Source organism: Palaemon carinicauda, chromosome 14 (assembly GCF_036898095.1).
Source record: "Palaemon carinicauda isolate YSFRI2023 chromosome 14, ASM3689809v2, whole genome shotgun sequence".
Lineage (NCBI taxonomy): Eukaryota > Metazoa > Arthropoda > Malacostraca > Decapoda > Palaemonidae > Palaemon > Palaemon carinicauda.
Genome location: NC_090738.1, coordinates 39,309,167 through 39,327,273, shown reverse-complemented (window position 1 = coordinate 39,327,273; position 18,107 = coordinate 39,309,167). Strand labels below are relative to the sequence as shown.

Genomic DNA, 18,107 nt, shown 5'->3' with positions numbered 1-18,107 from the left:
TATAACCTGTTTTTTAAGGTTCCATTTACTTCTTGTTTCCTCTGCTTTCTTCTGGCACTTTTCTAACTCAGTTTTAGCTGTCTTCAATTCTTTTTCCTTAAGAACTTTGGAATTTTTAATCTTGTCCTCAATTTCCTTGACCTTCGCTGTACCTTCAACATCAACCTTTTTGGAACGTTCCACGGTTTCCATGCATTCCTCTGTAAAATGGCAGAATATTATACAGCTAAAGAACAATATAATTTCCACCTATAATTAAAAGTACTGTGGTTATGTTCAAATATTTCATAGAGAAAAGTTACGTCAATCAAGTAAAATTATTATACAGCAGCCGCCAGTACTTGATACAAGTAAATTAATCATATGTAAATGGCAAAATCATTATGAGTATATTCTATCACAATTAAAATTAGTTAACTTACTTATGGTATTCTCCAAAGCAGTGACTTCCTCTTGTTGCTGATAATGCTGACTCTGCTGGATTCTTTGCCGGCACATGTTCAACTCATGAGATTTCATCGAAAGCTGCTGTTTCACATGATTGTATTTCTCAGCATTGGTCTGAGATGAATAAACAGAAGATTTATAGGACAATAAATTAAAAGAATATACACTAAATTTCAAAGAAAACAATATTATCTACAATCTTCAGCATTGGCATAACATCTAGAAATGAGTTAAGTACATTATTACAACATAATCATCCTTACTAAAGTCAAGCATGATTTACATACCAGAAGTCTTCGAAGTTCCTCATCTATATTACGCAGCTCTTGTGACTTCTGGTTCAATTTTTCTTGAAATTCCCAAGCTGCATCTAGTTGTGCCAAAATACTGCTACCTTGTCGCCGTGCACCTAAAACGAAAAGTATTTACACATATTTCAAACTTTTGCTTGCATAAGCAAAAAATATTAATTAGGTAGTTAACAGCAGGCGAGTAGCCCAACCTATTCTTCAGTCAGACTTCCACTTTTGATCTTTGGCTCGGCAATAAGATGGGTGGTTGGTTTAGAAGAGAAGTTTAAAATTTTACAGGAGCCAGGTTCATACTGCTAGGAAAAATACAAATCACCTTCAAGAATTTTTATTTGGTCCTAATGTATACTAACCTTTTGTCCTTTGTAAAAGGGATTCACTAACTGGTGGGAGGAAGTCCCCTTAGAATCAAACTGGTTGGGTCTTTTTCTTCCCTTGAACATGCCAGTCTCCCCACTCTTCTGATCTCCGCAATTTCCTATCAGCCCATCATAAGGATGAGCAGGCAGATAGGGCCTGGCCAGTACTCAGTTATGCAACTGGTACTCAGTCAATACAGAAATCTTGAATGAAACACCTAGCATAGAATGACCAATGGGTTTGGTATTCATTCCACCATCCTCCCTCTCAATAAGGACGGATGGCAGAAAACTACTATTTACAGATCTAGTCTAATACAAACGGGGCTCTGAAATGACAGATTTGAATGTAATGTGTGTTTTTCCTTATTTCCTTTCCTCACGGGGCTATTTTCCCTGTTGGAGCCCTTGGGCTTATTGCATCTTGCTTTTCCAACTAGGGTTGTAGCTTTGCAATTAATAATAATAATAATAATAATAATAATAATCATATTAAAAAAAACTGGAGTATGTAAAGTAAAATTTCAAAGGTTTTTCAAATAGTGTACATACAGTACTTATTATGTACATTAAAATTTAGCAAAATGACTAAAGACAACAATAACAAAACAAACATTACATGAAACCTATTGCTATGATGAAGAACATTGATAATGCAACAAAGAGAAAAGCAACAATTACCTCCAGTCAGAGTACCAGCGGGATCACACACATCACCGTCTAGTGTAACGGTTTTCCGCATCACATTCTTATCGAAAGTGACTTGCTTGGCAATGTTCATATCAGGGCAGATAAAACTTGTACCAAACACAAATTCCATGGCTTTTTGTAATTCTCTGTCATAGAAGACCAGGGAAAGGGCAGTTTTAATGTTGTCTGGACCAACCTGGAAATGGAGTTAACGTAATATAGCTACTAACAATTATGAAAAAATTGGGCTACTAGACCAAATATATTATTTGGTTCTATCACTGATGCTATACATAAGTTCATGCAACATCAAGTTATATTGTGCAAAATTCTGGTTCTTTCAATTTTACTTTGACTACTTTCTGTTCTGATTTCTAATATCATCATTTGCATGTTGTTATGATTTTTTTTAGAAATCATCTACTAACTTTATGTATTCTAATTGTTTCTTTCTACATTTTCATCTTCAAGGGAGAGTTGCATGAAATTTTGAAGGAAAATTTCCATATACTGTACAGTACAAAAACAGATATCGTTGTTCAAATAGAGTCCTACACATTTTCAGTGGAAAAAAACACCTTAAAAAAAAAATACCACTTGTATTCAGACAAGAAAATAAATGATTATGATACATTGGTATACAGCCATAAACTTATCACTAAAAAGGAAGATAAAAAAAACCCGATTCATGGGTATTGCAGCAATACACTTACCAACTGTTCAGCGTAATTGACCGTATGATTGTCAATTGACCTTGCTGAAACCTTGTTCAAAGGAATAATCGTAACGCGGGTTTGAAGCTGACCCCTTGTGAGAAGCTTCTTGCCGGTTACTTCTGAGTTCACGATAACGTTGTATAGCTGAAAATATAAAGCTTTATAAGGATAGAAAAAGGATATAATGCAGCTTCCCTAATTACTTTTACCTTTTTTCAATACTAAGATTTAATCTGAATATCAATAACTGCTAATACTCGAATTTTGGATAATACCCACACGGTAATTGGTTAAATAGTTTAGATATTGTGAAAGTGGTGTAAATAACTGATTAAAAAAAAAAGAAAAAAAAATAACAATGAATAAGGTATCAAGAACATAATATAATCTAGTAAAATTAAGTGACTTTAAAGCAATGCATTCAAGAGGCAATGTACAGAAGTCTGACTGACATTTATTCAAAGTTGACAATTCAAAGTCACAAAATTACATGAACCCTAATGTCACTAGAAGACTGGAAAACAAATCAATTCTTGCCTTTCCTCCAGCAGTAACTTCCAATGCAGTAGCAGTTGTAGGATCCTTCATTTTGATCAACTTACACACCAGACCTTTGACAGCCGTTCGATCAAAGTTCTTCTCGGGATCTTTATAATTGAAGCAGAGTTGTGGATACCTGGTTACAACAAAAGTAATTCAAAGGTTATGCTAAAGAAAACATAATACTCTGATAACATTAAATCAAACAAGAGCGATAATGAATGAAACTGGATATATAATAGTTCACTAATAAAAGTATCTCCTGTTTCTTCCATCACCATAAAATTCATTTGCACATGAAATAAAATTCAGTGAATGTCTAAATTTAGTAAGCAATATTACTTGAATCATATCTTAAACCTGATTTAACAATTTAAAGTCACAATTCTTCATTTTTTCAAATGGCATCATAATCTTTAAATATATCACCATTGTATGAGCAAAATAAATATCTATAAAATACATCATTTTCAATAATACAATGCACTTCATATTTGCACCATATACTTTTGGTGTACTTATTCCTTAGGTAAGATAGTGATTGGTGCTTATTATAATGTTTGTGCTGGTGTTCAGTAGCATGTTAAATATTACAGAAAAAAAAACTTTTATGGATTTTAAGGCTTCAGCACTTTAAAGAGGATGTGAAATATGTTAAACATGCATCACAAAGCAGTCAAAATAAGGTCAACACTTTCCAATTGAAGCCAATTCGCTATTTCTTTATTCTTTAGCAAATCTAAACTAAAGAAAAAACTAATAACAGAGAACCAGAGAAACAAATGACAGAGCACTACAGAAACAAACGACAAGGGGCACAAGAGAAACAAATGCCACGGAGCACTACAGAAACAAATGACAAGGGGCACAAGAGAAACAAATGACATGAAGCACAAGAGAAATAAACAACAAGGGACACAAGAGAAACAAATGACAAGGAGCACAAGAGAAACAAAACACTAAGAATACAAGAAACAAAGAATTTGGAACAGAAGAGAAACGAATGACAGAGCATAAGAGAAACGAATGAGACAGAGCATCAGAGATACAAATGTCCCATCAGTATGAAAAACATATGGCATGGAGCATAAGAGAAACAAATGACATGGAGCATGGGTCACAAATAGAATTAAACCATTCTTCAAGCAAAATAGATATATCCCATGACATTGAGTATCCAGTAAATTTCTATACAGTGATACCTCAGTAGTCGAACGACTCTAAATTCGAACAAATCGGAGTTCGACCAAAAAATTAGAGTAATTTTTGCTGCGGTGTTCGAACAAAAAATCGGAACTCGAACAGCCGAACGCGTGGGCGAGTGAGATGAGCGGCCATCTCGGCTACTCTCGCTTGGTCGGGTAGCATCATTTCAACAGAGAGCGTCAGTCCGACAACACGTGTTGAGAATTTATTGTGATTTAGTGCGTTTTATTGTCCTTTTTTGCCGATAATAATGGGCCCCAAGAAAGTTAGTGATAAGGGGAAGGATAAGAGGAAAACAGTGAGAACAACGATCGAGTTGAAGAAGGAAATTATTGCGAAATACGAGAATGGTGTACGAGTGTCTGATCTAGCCTTACAGTATGGCAAGGCGAAGTCGACCATTTCGACCTTTTTGAAAAATAAGGAAGTGATAAAGAAAGCTAATGTTGCACAGGGAGTGACAGCAATTAGTAAGCAAAGGCCACAAGTAATTGAGGAAATGGAAAAGTTGCTCCTTATATTTATTAAAGAAAAGCAGTTGGCCGGGGAAAGTATAAGTGAAGCTTTCATTTGCGAGAAAGCTCTTCATATTTATGAAGAATTGGTGAAGAAAAGTGCCAGTTCTAGTGAAAGTGATTCGTCATTTACTTTTAAAGCAAGCAGGGGCTGGTTCGAGAAATTCCGGAACAGAACTGGTATTCACCAAGTGACTAGGCATGGGGAGGCAGCCAGTTCGGATCAGGCGGCAGCTGAAAAATACGTTGTTGAATTCGACCGATACATTAAGGAACAAAATTTGATCCCGCAGCAAGTCTTCAATTGCGATGAGACCGGGTTATTTTGGAAGAAAATGCCGGCCAATACCTACATTAATGATAATGTTATGTCTCACTTTAGAAGAATAGTGCAGAAAAGAAAGAAGCAGCTGACAATTGACATGTTTTTCATAAAAGAAAAGAGAGCTGCTACATCCCAGCCTGATTCCCCTCCAAAGAAGAGAAACAGAAGAGAAAAAACCCCAGAAGGTGATTTGCCCAACCTTTTACTGCAGAGATAAAACCCCTGAAGGAGAACTACCCAGCCACATCATGGAAGGGGACTCTCCTTCCAAGCAGTAACCTCCCCCTTCCATCCTCTCCACATCCATTACTGTATGCCATCGAACCGCTGCTCAAAGGTATGTACAATAAATGGTTTAAAACTGTTTTATATAGTTTTCCGACAATTTCGTACACATTTAAATAATTATTGTTGTTTAGGTACACGTTTTATTAATATTTTGGGCATTTTGGAGTGCGTAGGAATGTATAAAAATAAAGACCATTATTTCTTATAGGAAAAAAGGTTTCGGTACTCGAACAAATCGGAGGTCGAACACTGATCCCGAACGGATTATGGTCGAGTACCAAGGTATCACTGTATAAAAATAGAAAATAATAGGGGAGATAGAATCCTTGGCAATCTATTCAGTGCCAAAGCACCAACTTCGAGAAGTTGAACTTCAAAGAGATCAGACAGAAAGAAGGATGAAAGTGGGGGCAGAGGCCAGGCAAAAAGGCAATAAGTGGGTCGGTGGGTCAAGCTCGGGATGCAATTGGATTTATAAATCTGGACCATATGGACTTGAACTGGTGCCCAAGAGGCCAGTTAGTACCCTTGTGTAGCAAGGTGAAAATCTTGCAGTTGCAGTAGGAAGTAAATGTTATGAAGTGATAGCAAGACAAGAAAGTGATTACGGAGGTATAGTAGAACGTTGAATATAACTATTTCCATTGGTACTGATCTTCAAATATCTAATCTCAATTATTCATTACTTCTCTTGTAGTTTATTTATTTCCTTATTTACTTTCCTCACTGAGCTATTTTCCCACTTGGAACCCTTTGGGCTTATAGCATCCTGCTTTTCCAATTAGGGTTGTAGCTTAGGTCATAGCAGTAATAATAAGTGAAGCTAAGGGCAGAAGAGACCCTACAAAAACACCTAAGTAATACCAACATAAAACATTTTGAGGTCAAGAAAAATTAAATCCCTCCAACAGGGGGATGGGGATAATTAAACTGATGTAGCAAAAACCCTTTGGTAATTTGTAACACCTACAAAGCATTTATATATCAATCTACTCAATCGCATACAACAGCTACCTGTACAGTATGATAATTCAGCAAATAAAATGATCCAAAGTAACAAAATTTACCTGCTTTCAAGACGTTCCACTTGATCTTGTAGTGCCATCACCTCGTTGTTGAGAATACGTTTCCTGTCTTCCAGTTCATCAACCCTCTTGTCGTCATAACCTAATTTACCAATCTGAACCTAAAGGAGCAAACACCACAGTATTAAAGGCAAAGGATCTCCAATATCAAATTTGTGATAAGATCTTCCAACATAACACTAAAACAAACAATGGATCCCATCAAACTAAATAAATGAAACTGAGGAACCCTACTAGAGCTTTACCTCTAAATTGTGGACTTCCTTTTCCATCCTATCAAGAAGAGCTTTATCTTTAGTGCACTCTGAAGCTGTACGCTTCATTTCCTGCTCCTTCTTCTTCAGCATCTCCTTACTATGTTTTAATTTCATTTCAGCCGTTTTAGTGTCTGTTTTGGCTTTTGTGATGATAGCCTTTGTATCTGAAAAAGTCAAGTAATTTTAAAAACTGTAGTAACTCTTGGCATAACAATATTTTGACATGCACAAATAACCAAACTGGCAAATTCTCTTAAAAAAAATGGGATGCCAATTCAAAGAAAATTAACATTCAAGAATAAAAACTCTAAAAAACGCAAAAAAGCTTACTTATAAGTTGCTCTTGAAGAGTAGCATCCTCCCCATCCTCAGATGAATACATCCCTGAGCTAATGGCTTGCAATCTTTTCTCTGCTGCAGCCAGAGCATCTTTGTCTGCCTGATCTTGTGCACGCATCGTGTCAAACATAGACTGCATTTTACCAGAATCCTTCTGCTTGCTATCCAAGGTTTTGGTATCCTGAATAATTCAAAAGTATCTTATCTGATGCATTGTGGCACTAAATAATATTTCAAATCAGACATGTTTATTACCAATAGAGAAAAACTTACATTTAAATAAAATTCATAGGCATACACTATTAGTTTTGCATTAGATATTATTTCTAAATCAACAACCAATAGGATTATTTATTGTTAACAATTTTAGTAAAGATATTGCAAATGAGCATTTCAATTATGCAGCAACATAATAAGTAACCTGTCTCATAGTGGCTCCTCCACCCAAAGTAACAATTAATCAATAAAATCATTTAAAAAAAAAATTTAAATAAATAAATTTCACTTGATCAAGATTTAAGACTTCTTCTTAGTTGTAACTGGTCTCCTCTACATACAATTTTATGAATATTATAATATATAAAAGGTTGTCACCTTAATCTTTGAATATTTTCAATATTCTTAAAGTTGATATAGTTTTTTTAATATTTTCAATATTTTTAAAGTCAATATAGTTTTTTTTTTTTTTGTACTTTAAGTAACGTGGTGTAATAATGGCTTTATACTCTACCACTATATTGTGTTCCTCTCTACTCTTGTTTTGCTAATCTTACATCCTCATAAAGATTTAAAACTTACATCTGCCAAAGATTTTTCCAACTGTTTCTTCTTCTTTTCTTCAGCTTTCATGGTTTCCTTGAGATTTTTCAAGGAAGCCGACAGTTTTACCTCAGCTTTTTCCTTTTCTTTAAGAATCTTCTCCAATTCTTGTAAATGTCCACCAGTTTCCTGCAAAATGAAATTACAAAATACCAAGTTGTGGAATGATCTTCCTAATCATGTAGTTGAATCAAAAGAATTTCAAAAGTTCAAACTTGCAGCAAATGTTTTTAAGTTGTACAAGCTGACATAATTATTTTTATAGTTTATATATGAAATAGGTTTTGATGGAATATTTTTCCGTTAAAACACTTTGGGTTATAGCATCTTGCTTTTCCAACTAGGGTTATAGCTCAGCTAATACTACTACTACTACTACTAATAATAATAATAATGATAAAGATAATAATAATCAATCAAATTTCCAAACTAATAAGGTTTTTCAAAATAAAAATGAACATAGTATTATTCTCTTTACGAGAACAATACTGTATATTACAGTATACTGTATTCAAATACAAGGTTACTCACATTATCACGGATCTGCTGCAGCTGTATGATATGATTCTCAAGTTCTTTAACCTCACGTGCACCATTACTTATTTTTTCTTGAAGATCGTTGATTTGATTTTTTACATTCTCATGCTCCTCCCGGGCCTTCTCACAGGTTTCCTGTATACAAAACAATAATATAATCAGTGAAGATTAAAAGAGAACAATATTTGCGCAATTGCAAAAGTCTGATACAAATTTCACTTTGCAAAGCGACATTAAGTTATGATCTGTTGAAATTCAGAGTCATATGCATAAAATGTATTAATTTCTTTAGTTCTTCTTCTCAAAGGGCTATTTTCCCTGTTGGAATCCTAGGGCTTATAGCATCCTACTTTACCAACTAGAGTTGTAGCTTAGCTAGTAATAATAATATCAATGATATGATTTTGGAGCAGTGCTTGAAAAAGATCTGGAAGATAACACCTTTTATTCAGAAAATTATATGTACAGTGGAACCTCTACACACAAACGTATCTACATCCGAATTTTCCAGCATCCAAAGTAAAATTCGAGCAATTTTTCAACTTTACACCCGAATTTTATTTCGACACACTTAGTACGCAATTTTCGTCATACCGGTTGTATCCAAATTTTTCGACACACGAAGTACAATTCGAACACGTTCCTACTCTACACCCGAAGTAAACAATACCCGTGCACCTAGATGGTACTCATAGCGCCGGATGTATCTTATATTTCCGCCGATAGAAGGCAGAATTTCTACCTCGGAGGGACCCTCAATTAGCGTGGCTTGGGACATTCCTCTGTTCTCGTCGGCTTCGTGTGGTTGTGCCCTGTGCGTTCTGCTATTAACTGTGTTTTAATCGTGATTTTTTTACGTTCATCCTTTTACGGTATTTTACGAAAATCATGGGTCCTAAAAGGCTTAGTTTCGCAAGTGGTAGTGGTGAGAAAAGGAATAAGGAAATGCTTTCTTTAGAAGTAAAGCAAGGAATTATTGAAAAGCATGAGCGAGAGAGAGAGAGAGAGAGAGAGAGAGAGAGAGAGAGAGAGAGAGAGAGAGAGAGAGAGAGAGATGTTACTACTGAACATTTGATGGAGATTAAGCATCATGGAGAGAGAGAGAGAGAGAGAGAGAGAGAGAGAGAGAGAGAGAGAGAGAGAGAGAGAGAGAGAGAGACTCTAAAAACATAAATCACATTTTGAGTGCGAGTGAACTTGCAAAAGAACATCACGACGAACTTACTACAGAGGAGCTCAAGGAACTCCATGCTATGTCTGAGCACATGAGTGATGACAAGGAAGGGATCGAGGAGGTAGAACATGTGTTAGGTTCGGCGCAAATAAAAGAGGTGGTCGACTTCATCGACAAATACCATAAAAAAAAATTGCAGGTTTGTCGTGTAGTTGCGCAGTTTGATAATGTTTCCCTAACTTATTTTCGAAACATTCTGAAAAGCTGTACCAAGCAACTTTCTATCGATAGCTTCTTTAAAAAAACTACGAAGCGAACTCGTGATGAAGAGGAAGGAAGTTGTTCAAAGAAAACGGCAAAGAGTGAAGCGAAAGAAAGTGAAACAAAGAAAAAGGCAAAGATTGAAGAGAAAAAAATTCAATCAATTTTAAGTGCAGAGTGAAAGTAATTAAAATTAATCATCAAAAAGAAAAAAAGAAAATGTAAAAAAAAATATAAAATATAGAAATAAAAAAAATAAATAAGCTAAGTTAGGTTAAAGTTCACTTAGTGTAAGTTAGAATAAGTTACGGTAGTGTACGTTTATCGTAGTCAACCTCTCTACCTCCTCGCCGCCCGTCCGTCTCCTCTCTGCGTAGCAAGACCAACACCTGCGCTGGACTTTCTAAGGTAAAGTGGCGCTAAAAACCCGTTTCTTATTAATCATTTTTTGATAATTCTTCTTTTTTACATGTCTATTATCTAATTTAGAGTGCATATTGTCATGTGTAATTATGTGTAGTAATTTATTAAGGAGTTATAATAGGTTTTTGGGCTCAACCACGGATTAATCCTATTTCAATGTATTCTTATGGGAAAATTCGTTTCTACATCCGAAGTTGGTTGTGGAACGGATTAAATTCGTATGTAGAGGTACCACTGTACATAAGTAAAATATGCTAATTGGCAAATTCTGTTATGACATAACAACCTAACCTAATCAGGAAGATTTTTTACTTTTAGATTCATGAGAAACCATTTGTCTGAGTCCGAATATAGTTTCCATGGCCAATCTGCTTCCATGTCACTTCGTACAAGGGCATCTTGTACCCAAATTGCAATGTGTTTGACTGCTACAAGTGGGTTCCTTATAAATACCATAGAAAATGGCTGTTACAGTATCTTAGTAAGCAAATCCATCAGAATTTGAGAGCTTCAAGTGATCTGAGTGTTGGAAACCACAAGAGGGATTATCAGATACTGTCTATTGTAAAAAAAAGTTGACATTTCACAAGATATAAAAACAAGGAAACCCATTTACAGAAACTGCCCAGAAGTAAAAGTAGTCAGATTATTATATAAGGAATAAACGTACTCACGTGAATAGCAAAAATTTATAAATAAATAATATCCACTGTTTTACCCAACCTTACATTGGCTTCTATATCAAACAATAACGATGAAGTGTTGTACTGTACGGTTGCTGTATTTTACATGGAAGCTGTATGTGATCTTCATAAAATAAGAGGAGGTAAAGTAGTAACTACTTTCCCCTATTCAGAATATATATAAGAAATATATAAGTCCCTTTATAGGGCAAAAATCTGACCTAAGTTAAGAAACTGACTTACACCGGGTTGCGTGGAACCAATCAACAATGCAGGGATGTAGGGCAGAGTATTATTATTATTATCATTATTACTTGCTAAGCTACAACCCTAGTTGGAAAAGCAAAATGCTATAAGCCCAGGGGCCCCAACAGGGAAAATAGCCCAGTGAGGAAAGGAAAGAAGGAAAAATGAAATATTTTAAGACGAGTAACATTAAAAAAAATATTTCCTATATAAACTATAAAAACTTTAACAAAACAAGAAGAAAAATCAGATAGAATAGTGTGCCTGAGTGTACCCTCAAGCAAGAGAACTCTAACCCAAGAAAGTGGAAGACCATGGTACAGAGGCTATGGCACTACCCAAGACTAGAGAACAATGGTTTGATTTTGGAGTGTCCTCCTAGATGAGCTGCTTACCATAACTAAAGAGTCTCTTCTACCCTTACCAATAGGAAAGTAGCCACTGAACAAATACATTGCAGTAGTTAACCCCTTGAGCGAAGAAGAATTGTTTAGTAATCTCAGTGTTGTCAAGTGTATGAGGACAGAGGAGAATCTGTAAAGAATAGGCCAGACTATTCGGCATATGTGTAGGTAAAGAGAAAGAACCGTAACCAGAGAGAAGGACCCAATGTAGTACTGTCTGGCAAGTCAAAGGACCCCATAACTCTCTGACGGTAGTATTCCAACGGCCGGCTGGTGCCCTGGCCAACCTACTACCTACAATTCTTCATAGTCGAATCAGCATTAAAGGAGGTTAAATCGTACTTCAACAACCAGCACAGTAGATGTGTACATACAGTATACAACATCTTTAGTAAATAAAGTGAATGGCTAGCATCATAAGTAGTAGGTACTTTGCCATCCTCCTGTCTTCCAGCATATTAGTCCTTGACATAAAGATTCAATGAATACTCTTACATTAATATTTGAAGTTTATAACACTAACATTTAAAGTTTATAATTATGTAAGAACAAATAATCCTTTAATGCAATCTTGTTCTTTTGTTCTACCATAACAGGATATTTAACAATACAAAATAAAGTACTTTATCCATCCACATACCAAGGCACTTCCCCCTCTCCTGTATTATATACTCCTGTGAGACATCAAAAAGTACTTTATACAGTAGTAACTAATAATGGTGAAGAGAATTTTAAAAAACAACAGACTTCAAACATACCTGAGCAGAAACAAATTTATAAGCTATATAAAGTTTTGTCAAATGCTCCAACTCTCGTTGAACCTTCTGGAACTCAAGGTACATCGTTCGCTCCTCTTTCAGTTTACTTAACGTCGGCGTGATTTCTTCTTCCAATATCTGTAACATAATAAAAATGAAATATTGCATCAAAGGGAAAAATCAGCAGTAAGTATTCCTCTTCTCATATAAGCTAATAACTTTACTAGGATTCCTATACCATAAGGATTAAAATTCTCACAAACAGAAAAGAAAGATGCGTGAGAATAATCACCGATGGGTTATCGCAAAGGGTTTGTGTTCCTTTTTCCATACATAATTATTGACGAAACATCTACTACTGAAGTAATTTTCAAATTTATGACATTAATAAAATTAATATTTACAGTCTTACTTCATTGAGAGAGAGAGAGAGAAGTATGTAGACATATATATAAATGTATATATATATATCAATTACACCAAAGAGCAGAATCCTTAGAAAAGATTATTCTAGCTTGTGTTTTCTTAAGGACCCCTATACACAACAATAGATGCAATTCAGTTTCAAACAAGATCCGTCAAGTGAGGACAATGGCACTCTCTGTTAAAGAGCTACCTAAATTGGCTTTGGAGCTGCTGTAACAGCTTATCTAAAACCAGAGAGAAACACAAGAAAACGGATTAGAGTGGTTGTTTAAAAGAAATACTGTAGCAAACGGAGATGGTAGACAGACAGCGCTAGTATCAGTGATCAACTGTGTGAGTATTGCCATATGTAGCCCTCAATCTTCAGAAATCTAGAATAGCTAGCATACACAAAACTAACATCACCAGGATTCCCCCAAAAATTGTAAAATCAGTGGGCTTGCTAACTCTAGCCTGATAATAATCACACGAACACCCATTTACTTTGGATTCAGATGATCTAAGATGATTATTGATAAGTGCATGGGGGCCTTTTTTGCAGATGCTTAATGAATACCCTTCCATTAAACAATAGTGTCTGGGTGAATTTTCCACTGCTACAAAGGCCAATTATAACAATATGTTTGAATGAAAAAAGTAACTGGTATGAAAAATAAATTAAGAATTTCTGATAACAATACTGAGTATTCAACTTACATCGTTAATTTCCTTAAGTTTGGCATCTTTCTTTTCTATGGTTTTCTGAGCCTGTTGTTTCTTTGATTCATACATCCGTGTACCTGCAGCTTCTTCAATCATTGCCAAAATCTGCCAGATAAAGGAAATTACTAATAATAATTCCTTGAAACAACAATAATTAAATAAGTAATAAAATCATAGACTAATATTTCAACGGTAAGTAGTTCATATCCCTGAGTTTAGTATTAGCATGTATTGTACTTTCAGGCAACATTACCTACTTAAGAGGAAGAAGCAAATACAGTATTGATTAATTGTCACAAAATCACTATTAAGAATTCAGAAACTAAAACTTCACTAAAATCACCCTTCCTAAGTTCAATTTGCAAATTTACATACCTCAGGCGGTTTCATGTTCAACACCTTGGTGATACGACCTTGCATAATTAGGAAATGGGGATTATTTACATTCAGTTGAACAGAACGGAAAAAATCCTGGACTCGACTGTTTTGAACCGTGGTGCCATTAATCATGTACTTGTTGCGCCCACCGATGACAACCTGAAACATAGACGGCAAAGAAATATTATTACCATAAATTAGTTCAATGGGACCACTAACATACTGTACATTTCTACATTCTCATTGGGGTTGCAAAAATGATCAGTTTTTACATGTGAGGTGAAGTTCAAGGGAGGGGCACTCAGTAGAGAGCAGACCTCCACACCAGCAGCTTATTTCTCGACCTTGACATTAACGTGTATTATTTGGCGTGGATTTCCATACACTCAAATATGAAGGAAGTTTGAAGTCTCTGTGACAACGATGTACAAACTTATGGCTGATTACGTGAATTGGACATTTTGCTAGACCGTGACCATGACCTTCCAAAATTTAATAATTTCCAGCTTTTAACATAACAGTTACAGTAATCCCTGCAAGTTTCCTTACTCTACAATTATAATTGTGGCCAAGAAGCTGTTCATAGATAAACAAAAACAGGGGGTAAAACATACCCTCCTTCCAACTTTGTTGACCGAGGTAAAAAGGGATGAACGTGTTTACGGTACAAAGGGATAAACATGTTAATGGTAAAAATAAAAAATTTTAAGTAATTTTTATTTTTCCTAACATACTTACCGAGAACTACTTTCTTAGGAGTTACCTGTAATCTCCTCTCTACCGACCAGAGTTTTGTGTAGGATACCCTCAATCCCGTTTTCTATGAAGGCCTACCCCGGCATTAGAGAATGTGCCCCGAGGGTAGGCTTTGCGCTAGGTCGAGGTCCGCTTGGGTCGATAACGCCAGTAAGTTCTATTGATGTAGCACAATACTTGCAAGGGCAGAGAGGCACTCGGGGAAGGAAGGAAGGAAGGGTCATTACCCGAAAGTAGTTCTCGGTAAGTATGTTAGGAAAAATAAAAATTACTTAAAATTTTTTATTTGTTCCAACACGAATACTTACCTCGAACTACTTTCTTAGGAGACTTACACTTTAGGAGGCGGGAGTGCTATTCTGACCTACAGACCCAGTAAGCGGAGGCCAAGAGGCCTAGGTATAACGGTACATACTAGAAAACGGACGAGAGGGTAACTACACAAAGTGCTCACGTTAGTGTCTAAGTACTCACCCTTTGAAAAACTTCTTCTGATGTTGCATCCAGTAACGTAGTTGCGAAGAACGTGTTATCCAATGGTACAAGATGGTTATCTCCGATGAGGATAGGGAACAACTGGGGAGGATGAAAGGAAACGAACCTGTGTCTCCCGGTTTGCTATCCGCAATTGAGCCTGGGGCTTTTACCGTTAAACCCTCAAAGCCTCAGTCCCAAACTTTAGGAGGCGGGAGTGCTATTCTGACCTACAGACCCAGTAAGCGGAGGCCAAGAGGCCTAGGTATAACGGTACATACTAGAAAACGGACGAGAGGGTAACTACACAAAGAGCTCACGTTAGTGTCTAAGTACTCACCCTTTGAAAAACTTCTTCTGATGTTGCATCCAGTAACGTAGTTGCGAAGAACGTGTTATCCAATGGTACAAGATGGTTATCTCCGATGAGGATAGGGAACAACTGGGGAGGATGAAAGGAAACGAACCTGTGTCTCCCGGTTTGCTATCCGCAATTGAGCCTGGGGCTTTTACCGTTAAACCACTTGGAGGGCGGAGATGACTGTCCCAATGGAGAACCCGTCTAAGGACTTCCTCGAGTAGTCCTTGAGGTAATGGGCAGTAAAAGTCGACTGGTTAGACCAAGTACCTGCCCGAAGGATCTGACCCACTGCCATGTTTTTCTCAAAGGCTAAGGACGTGCTCAGACCCCTGATGTCATGAGGTCTGGGGACGCCTGGCACGGCCAGATCTTCTTCCTTGTAGGCCCTGGCAATAACTTGTCTCAACCAGAAGGAAATGGTGTTCTTGGATACTTGTTTCTTAGTAACATCCGTGGAGACGAAGAGGCTCTTGATGCCTGGCCGGAGATGAGCCGTTCTTTCAAGGTATTTTCTAATGGCACGGACCGGGCACAATTTTAAATCCTCAGCATTACCCGTCTTAGGGATGGCTGGTATGGAGAAACCTTCGAATTTAGGATCCCAGACAGCTGGGTTCTGGGTCTTCGCCACAAAAGAAGGAACGAACTTGAAAGATACTTCTTTCCACCCCCTCGAATGGGAGACGTCATAAGACAGCCCATGGATCTCTCCTACTCTCTTAGCGGACGCCAAGGCTAGCAAGAAGACTGTCTTGAGAGTGAGATCCCTGCCTAAGATATCTTTCAAAGGTTCGAAGGGGGGGGGGGGCCACTCAACATCTTCAGAACCTTAGCTAAGTCCCACTGAGGCACCCTAGCTGCTTGTGGGGGGCAGGACTGGTCGAAGCTCTTGACAAGCATCGAGATGTGCCTAGAGGAACCCAGGTCGATGCCCTTCAGGAGGAAGACTTGGCCCAAGGCGGCCCGTACCCCTTTTATGGCTGGGATTGACATTCCCATTTTGTCTCTGAGATATACCAGAAAATCCGCTATGTCTGGGACTGAGGCTTTGAGGGGTTTAATGTGCCTCGAAGCGCACCACTTCGTGAAGGAGGCCCACTTAGCTTGGTAGACCGCAGCTGAAGACCTTCTCAGGTATAGCGACATTCTCTTAGCAGTAGCTGATGAATACCCTTCCTTCTTCAGGAGTCGCTCGATAGTCTCCAGGCGTGAAGACGTAGAGACTGTGGGTTGTCATGAAATCTGAGAAAATGTGGTTGGTGTAGAAGGTCTGACCTGTCGGGGAGTGGCCACGGAGGTTGACTCGCCAGGTCTTTTAGGTCTGCGAACCACTCTCTCTCCGGCCACCAGGGCGCTACCAAAGTCATCCTTAAGTTTCGGGCCGTCCTTACTCTGCTGAGCACTTGCCTTATCAACGTGAAGGGGGGAAAAGCGTACACGTCTAGGTTGTCCCACCTGTGCTGAAAGGCATCCTCCAAGGCTGCCTTCGGATCTGGTACAGGAGAACAATATACGGGGAGTTAAGCGTTCAGTTTGGTTGCAAAGAGGTCCATCACCGGGGAACCCCAACGTTGGATGATGAGCTTGGCCACTTCTGGAAGGAGGGACCACTCTGTCCCTACTATTTGGCCCACCCTGCTGAGGCCGTCGGCCAGCACGTTCTTTTTCCCGGGAATGAACCTTGCTAATAACACAACCTGGTTCGTTTCTGCCCAATCTAGAATCTTTATGGTGAGATCGCACAACTCCCTTGACTTCAAACCTCCTTGCTTCTTTATGTACGCTACTACAGTGGCGTTGTCGCACATCAACGCCACAGTGTTTCCCCTTAGTAGATCTGCGAAGTGTAGGCAAGCCTTCTGGACTGCCTTCAACTCTAGGACATTGATGTGGAGTTCCTTTTCCCCGTCCATCCAGGTTCCTCTCGCTGTCTCGTCGAGGAGATGGGCTCCCCATCCCTGGTTGGAGGCGTCTGTGAACAGCAGTAACTCGGGGGGGTCGTTCGCGAAGGGCATCCCCTTGAGTGAGTTCGACCGGCAATGCCACCATTCCAGGGAGGGCCTCGTGTTTGGTAGAACTGGGATTAGTACTTGTTGTGAGTCCAGTTGGCACCAGAGGCTCTTCAGGTTCCATTGGACGGCTCTGAGTCTGATTCTCCCCTGGGGAACCAGTTTCTCCAACGACACCAGATGCCCTATCAGTGTTTGCCAGTCCTTCGCTCTCCTGGGGTGCCCCGATAGGAACGGGCGAATGATCTCCATGAGATTGTTTATTCTGTCTTCTGAAGGGAAAGCTTTTCCCAGAATGGTATCTAGAGTCATCCCCAAGTAGGTCATTCTGGTGGAGGGGGATAGGTTTGATTTTTCCGGGTTGATCACGATGCCCAGATCCTTGCAAAACTGGAGAAGTTTCATCCCTTGCTCCTTCAAGAGGTCCTTCGAGGAGGAAAGAAGCAACCAGTCGTCCAGGTATCGGATGAAGCGAATGCCTCGTTCGTGAGCCCACACTGAGACAGTCGTGAAGACTCTCGTGAATACCTGGGGCGCTGTTGACAATCCGAAGCAAAGGGTCTTGAATTGCAGGATCTGGGAACCCCATTTCACCCGGAGAAACTTTAGACTCGAGGG

General features: G+C 38.2%; 1 protein-coding gene across 1 annotated transcript in view; it reads right to left on the bottom strand.

Moving 5' to 3' along the window:
* SMC2 (structural maintenance of chromosomes 2) overlaps positions 1-18,107 on the bottom strand; it is a 51,197-nt gene that overhangs the window by 11,482 nt on the left and 21,608 nt on the right. Inside the window, exons 4-17 of the mRNA XM_068387005.1 lie at positions 13,887-14,048; positions 13,506-13,616; positions 12,384-12,521; positions 8,429-8,569; positions 7,877-8,026; positions 7,070-7,259; positions 6,728-6,903; positions 6,465-6,583; positions 3,061-3,199; positions 2,521-2,667; positions 1,799-2,003; positions 735-856; positions 423-561; positions 7-200 (exon numbers count right to left, since the gene is read on the bottom strand). Coding sequence (XP_068243106.1) covers positions 7-200; positions 423-561; positions 735-856; positions 1,799-2,003; positions 2,521-2,667; positions 3,061-3,199; positions 6,465-6,583; positions 6,728-6,903; positions 7,070-7,259; positions 7,877-8,026; positions 8,429-8,569; positions 12,384-12,521; positions 13,506-13,616; positions 13,887-14,048 — 2,133 coding nt within the window. The remainder of the gene's footprint in view (positions 1-6; positions 201-422; positions 562-734; positions 857-1,798; positions 2,004-2,520; positions 2,668-3,060; positions 3,200-6,464; positions 6,584-6,727; positions 6,904-7,069; positions 7,260-7,876; positions 8,027-8,428; positions 8,570-12,383; positions 12,522-13,505; positions 13,617-13,886; positions 14,049-18,107) is intronic.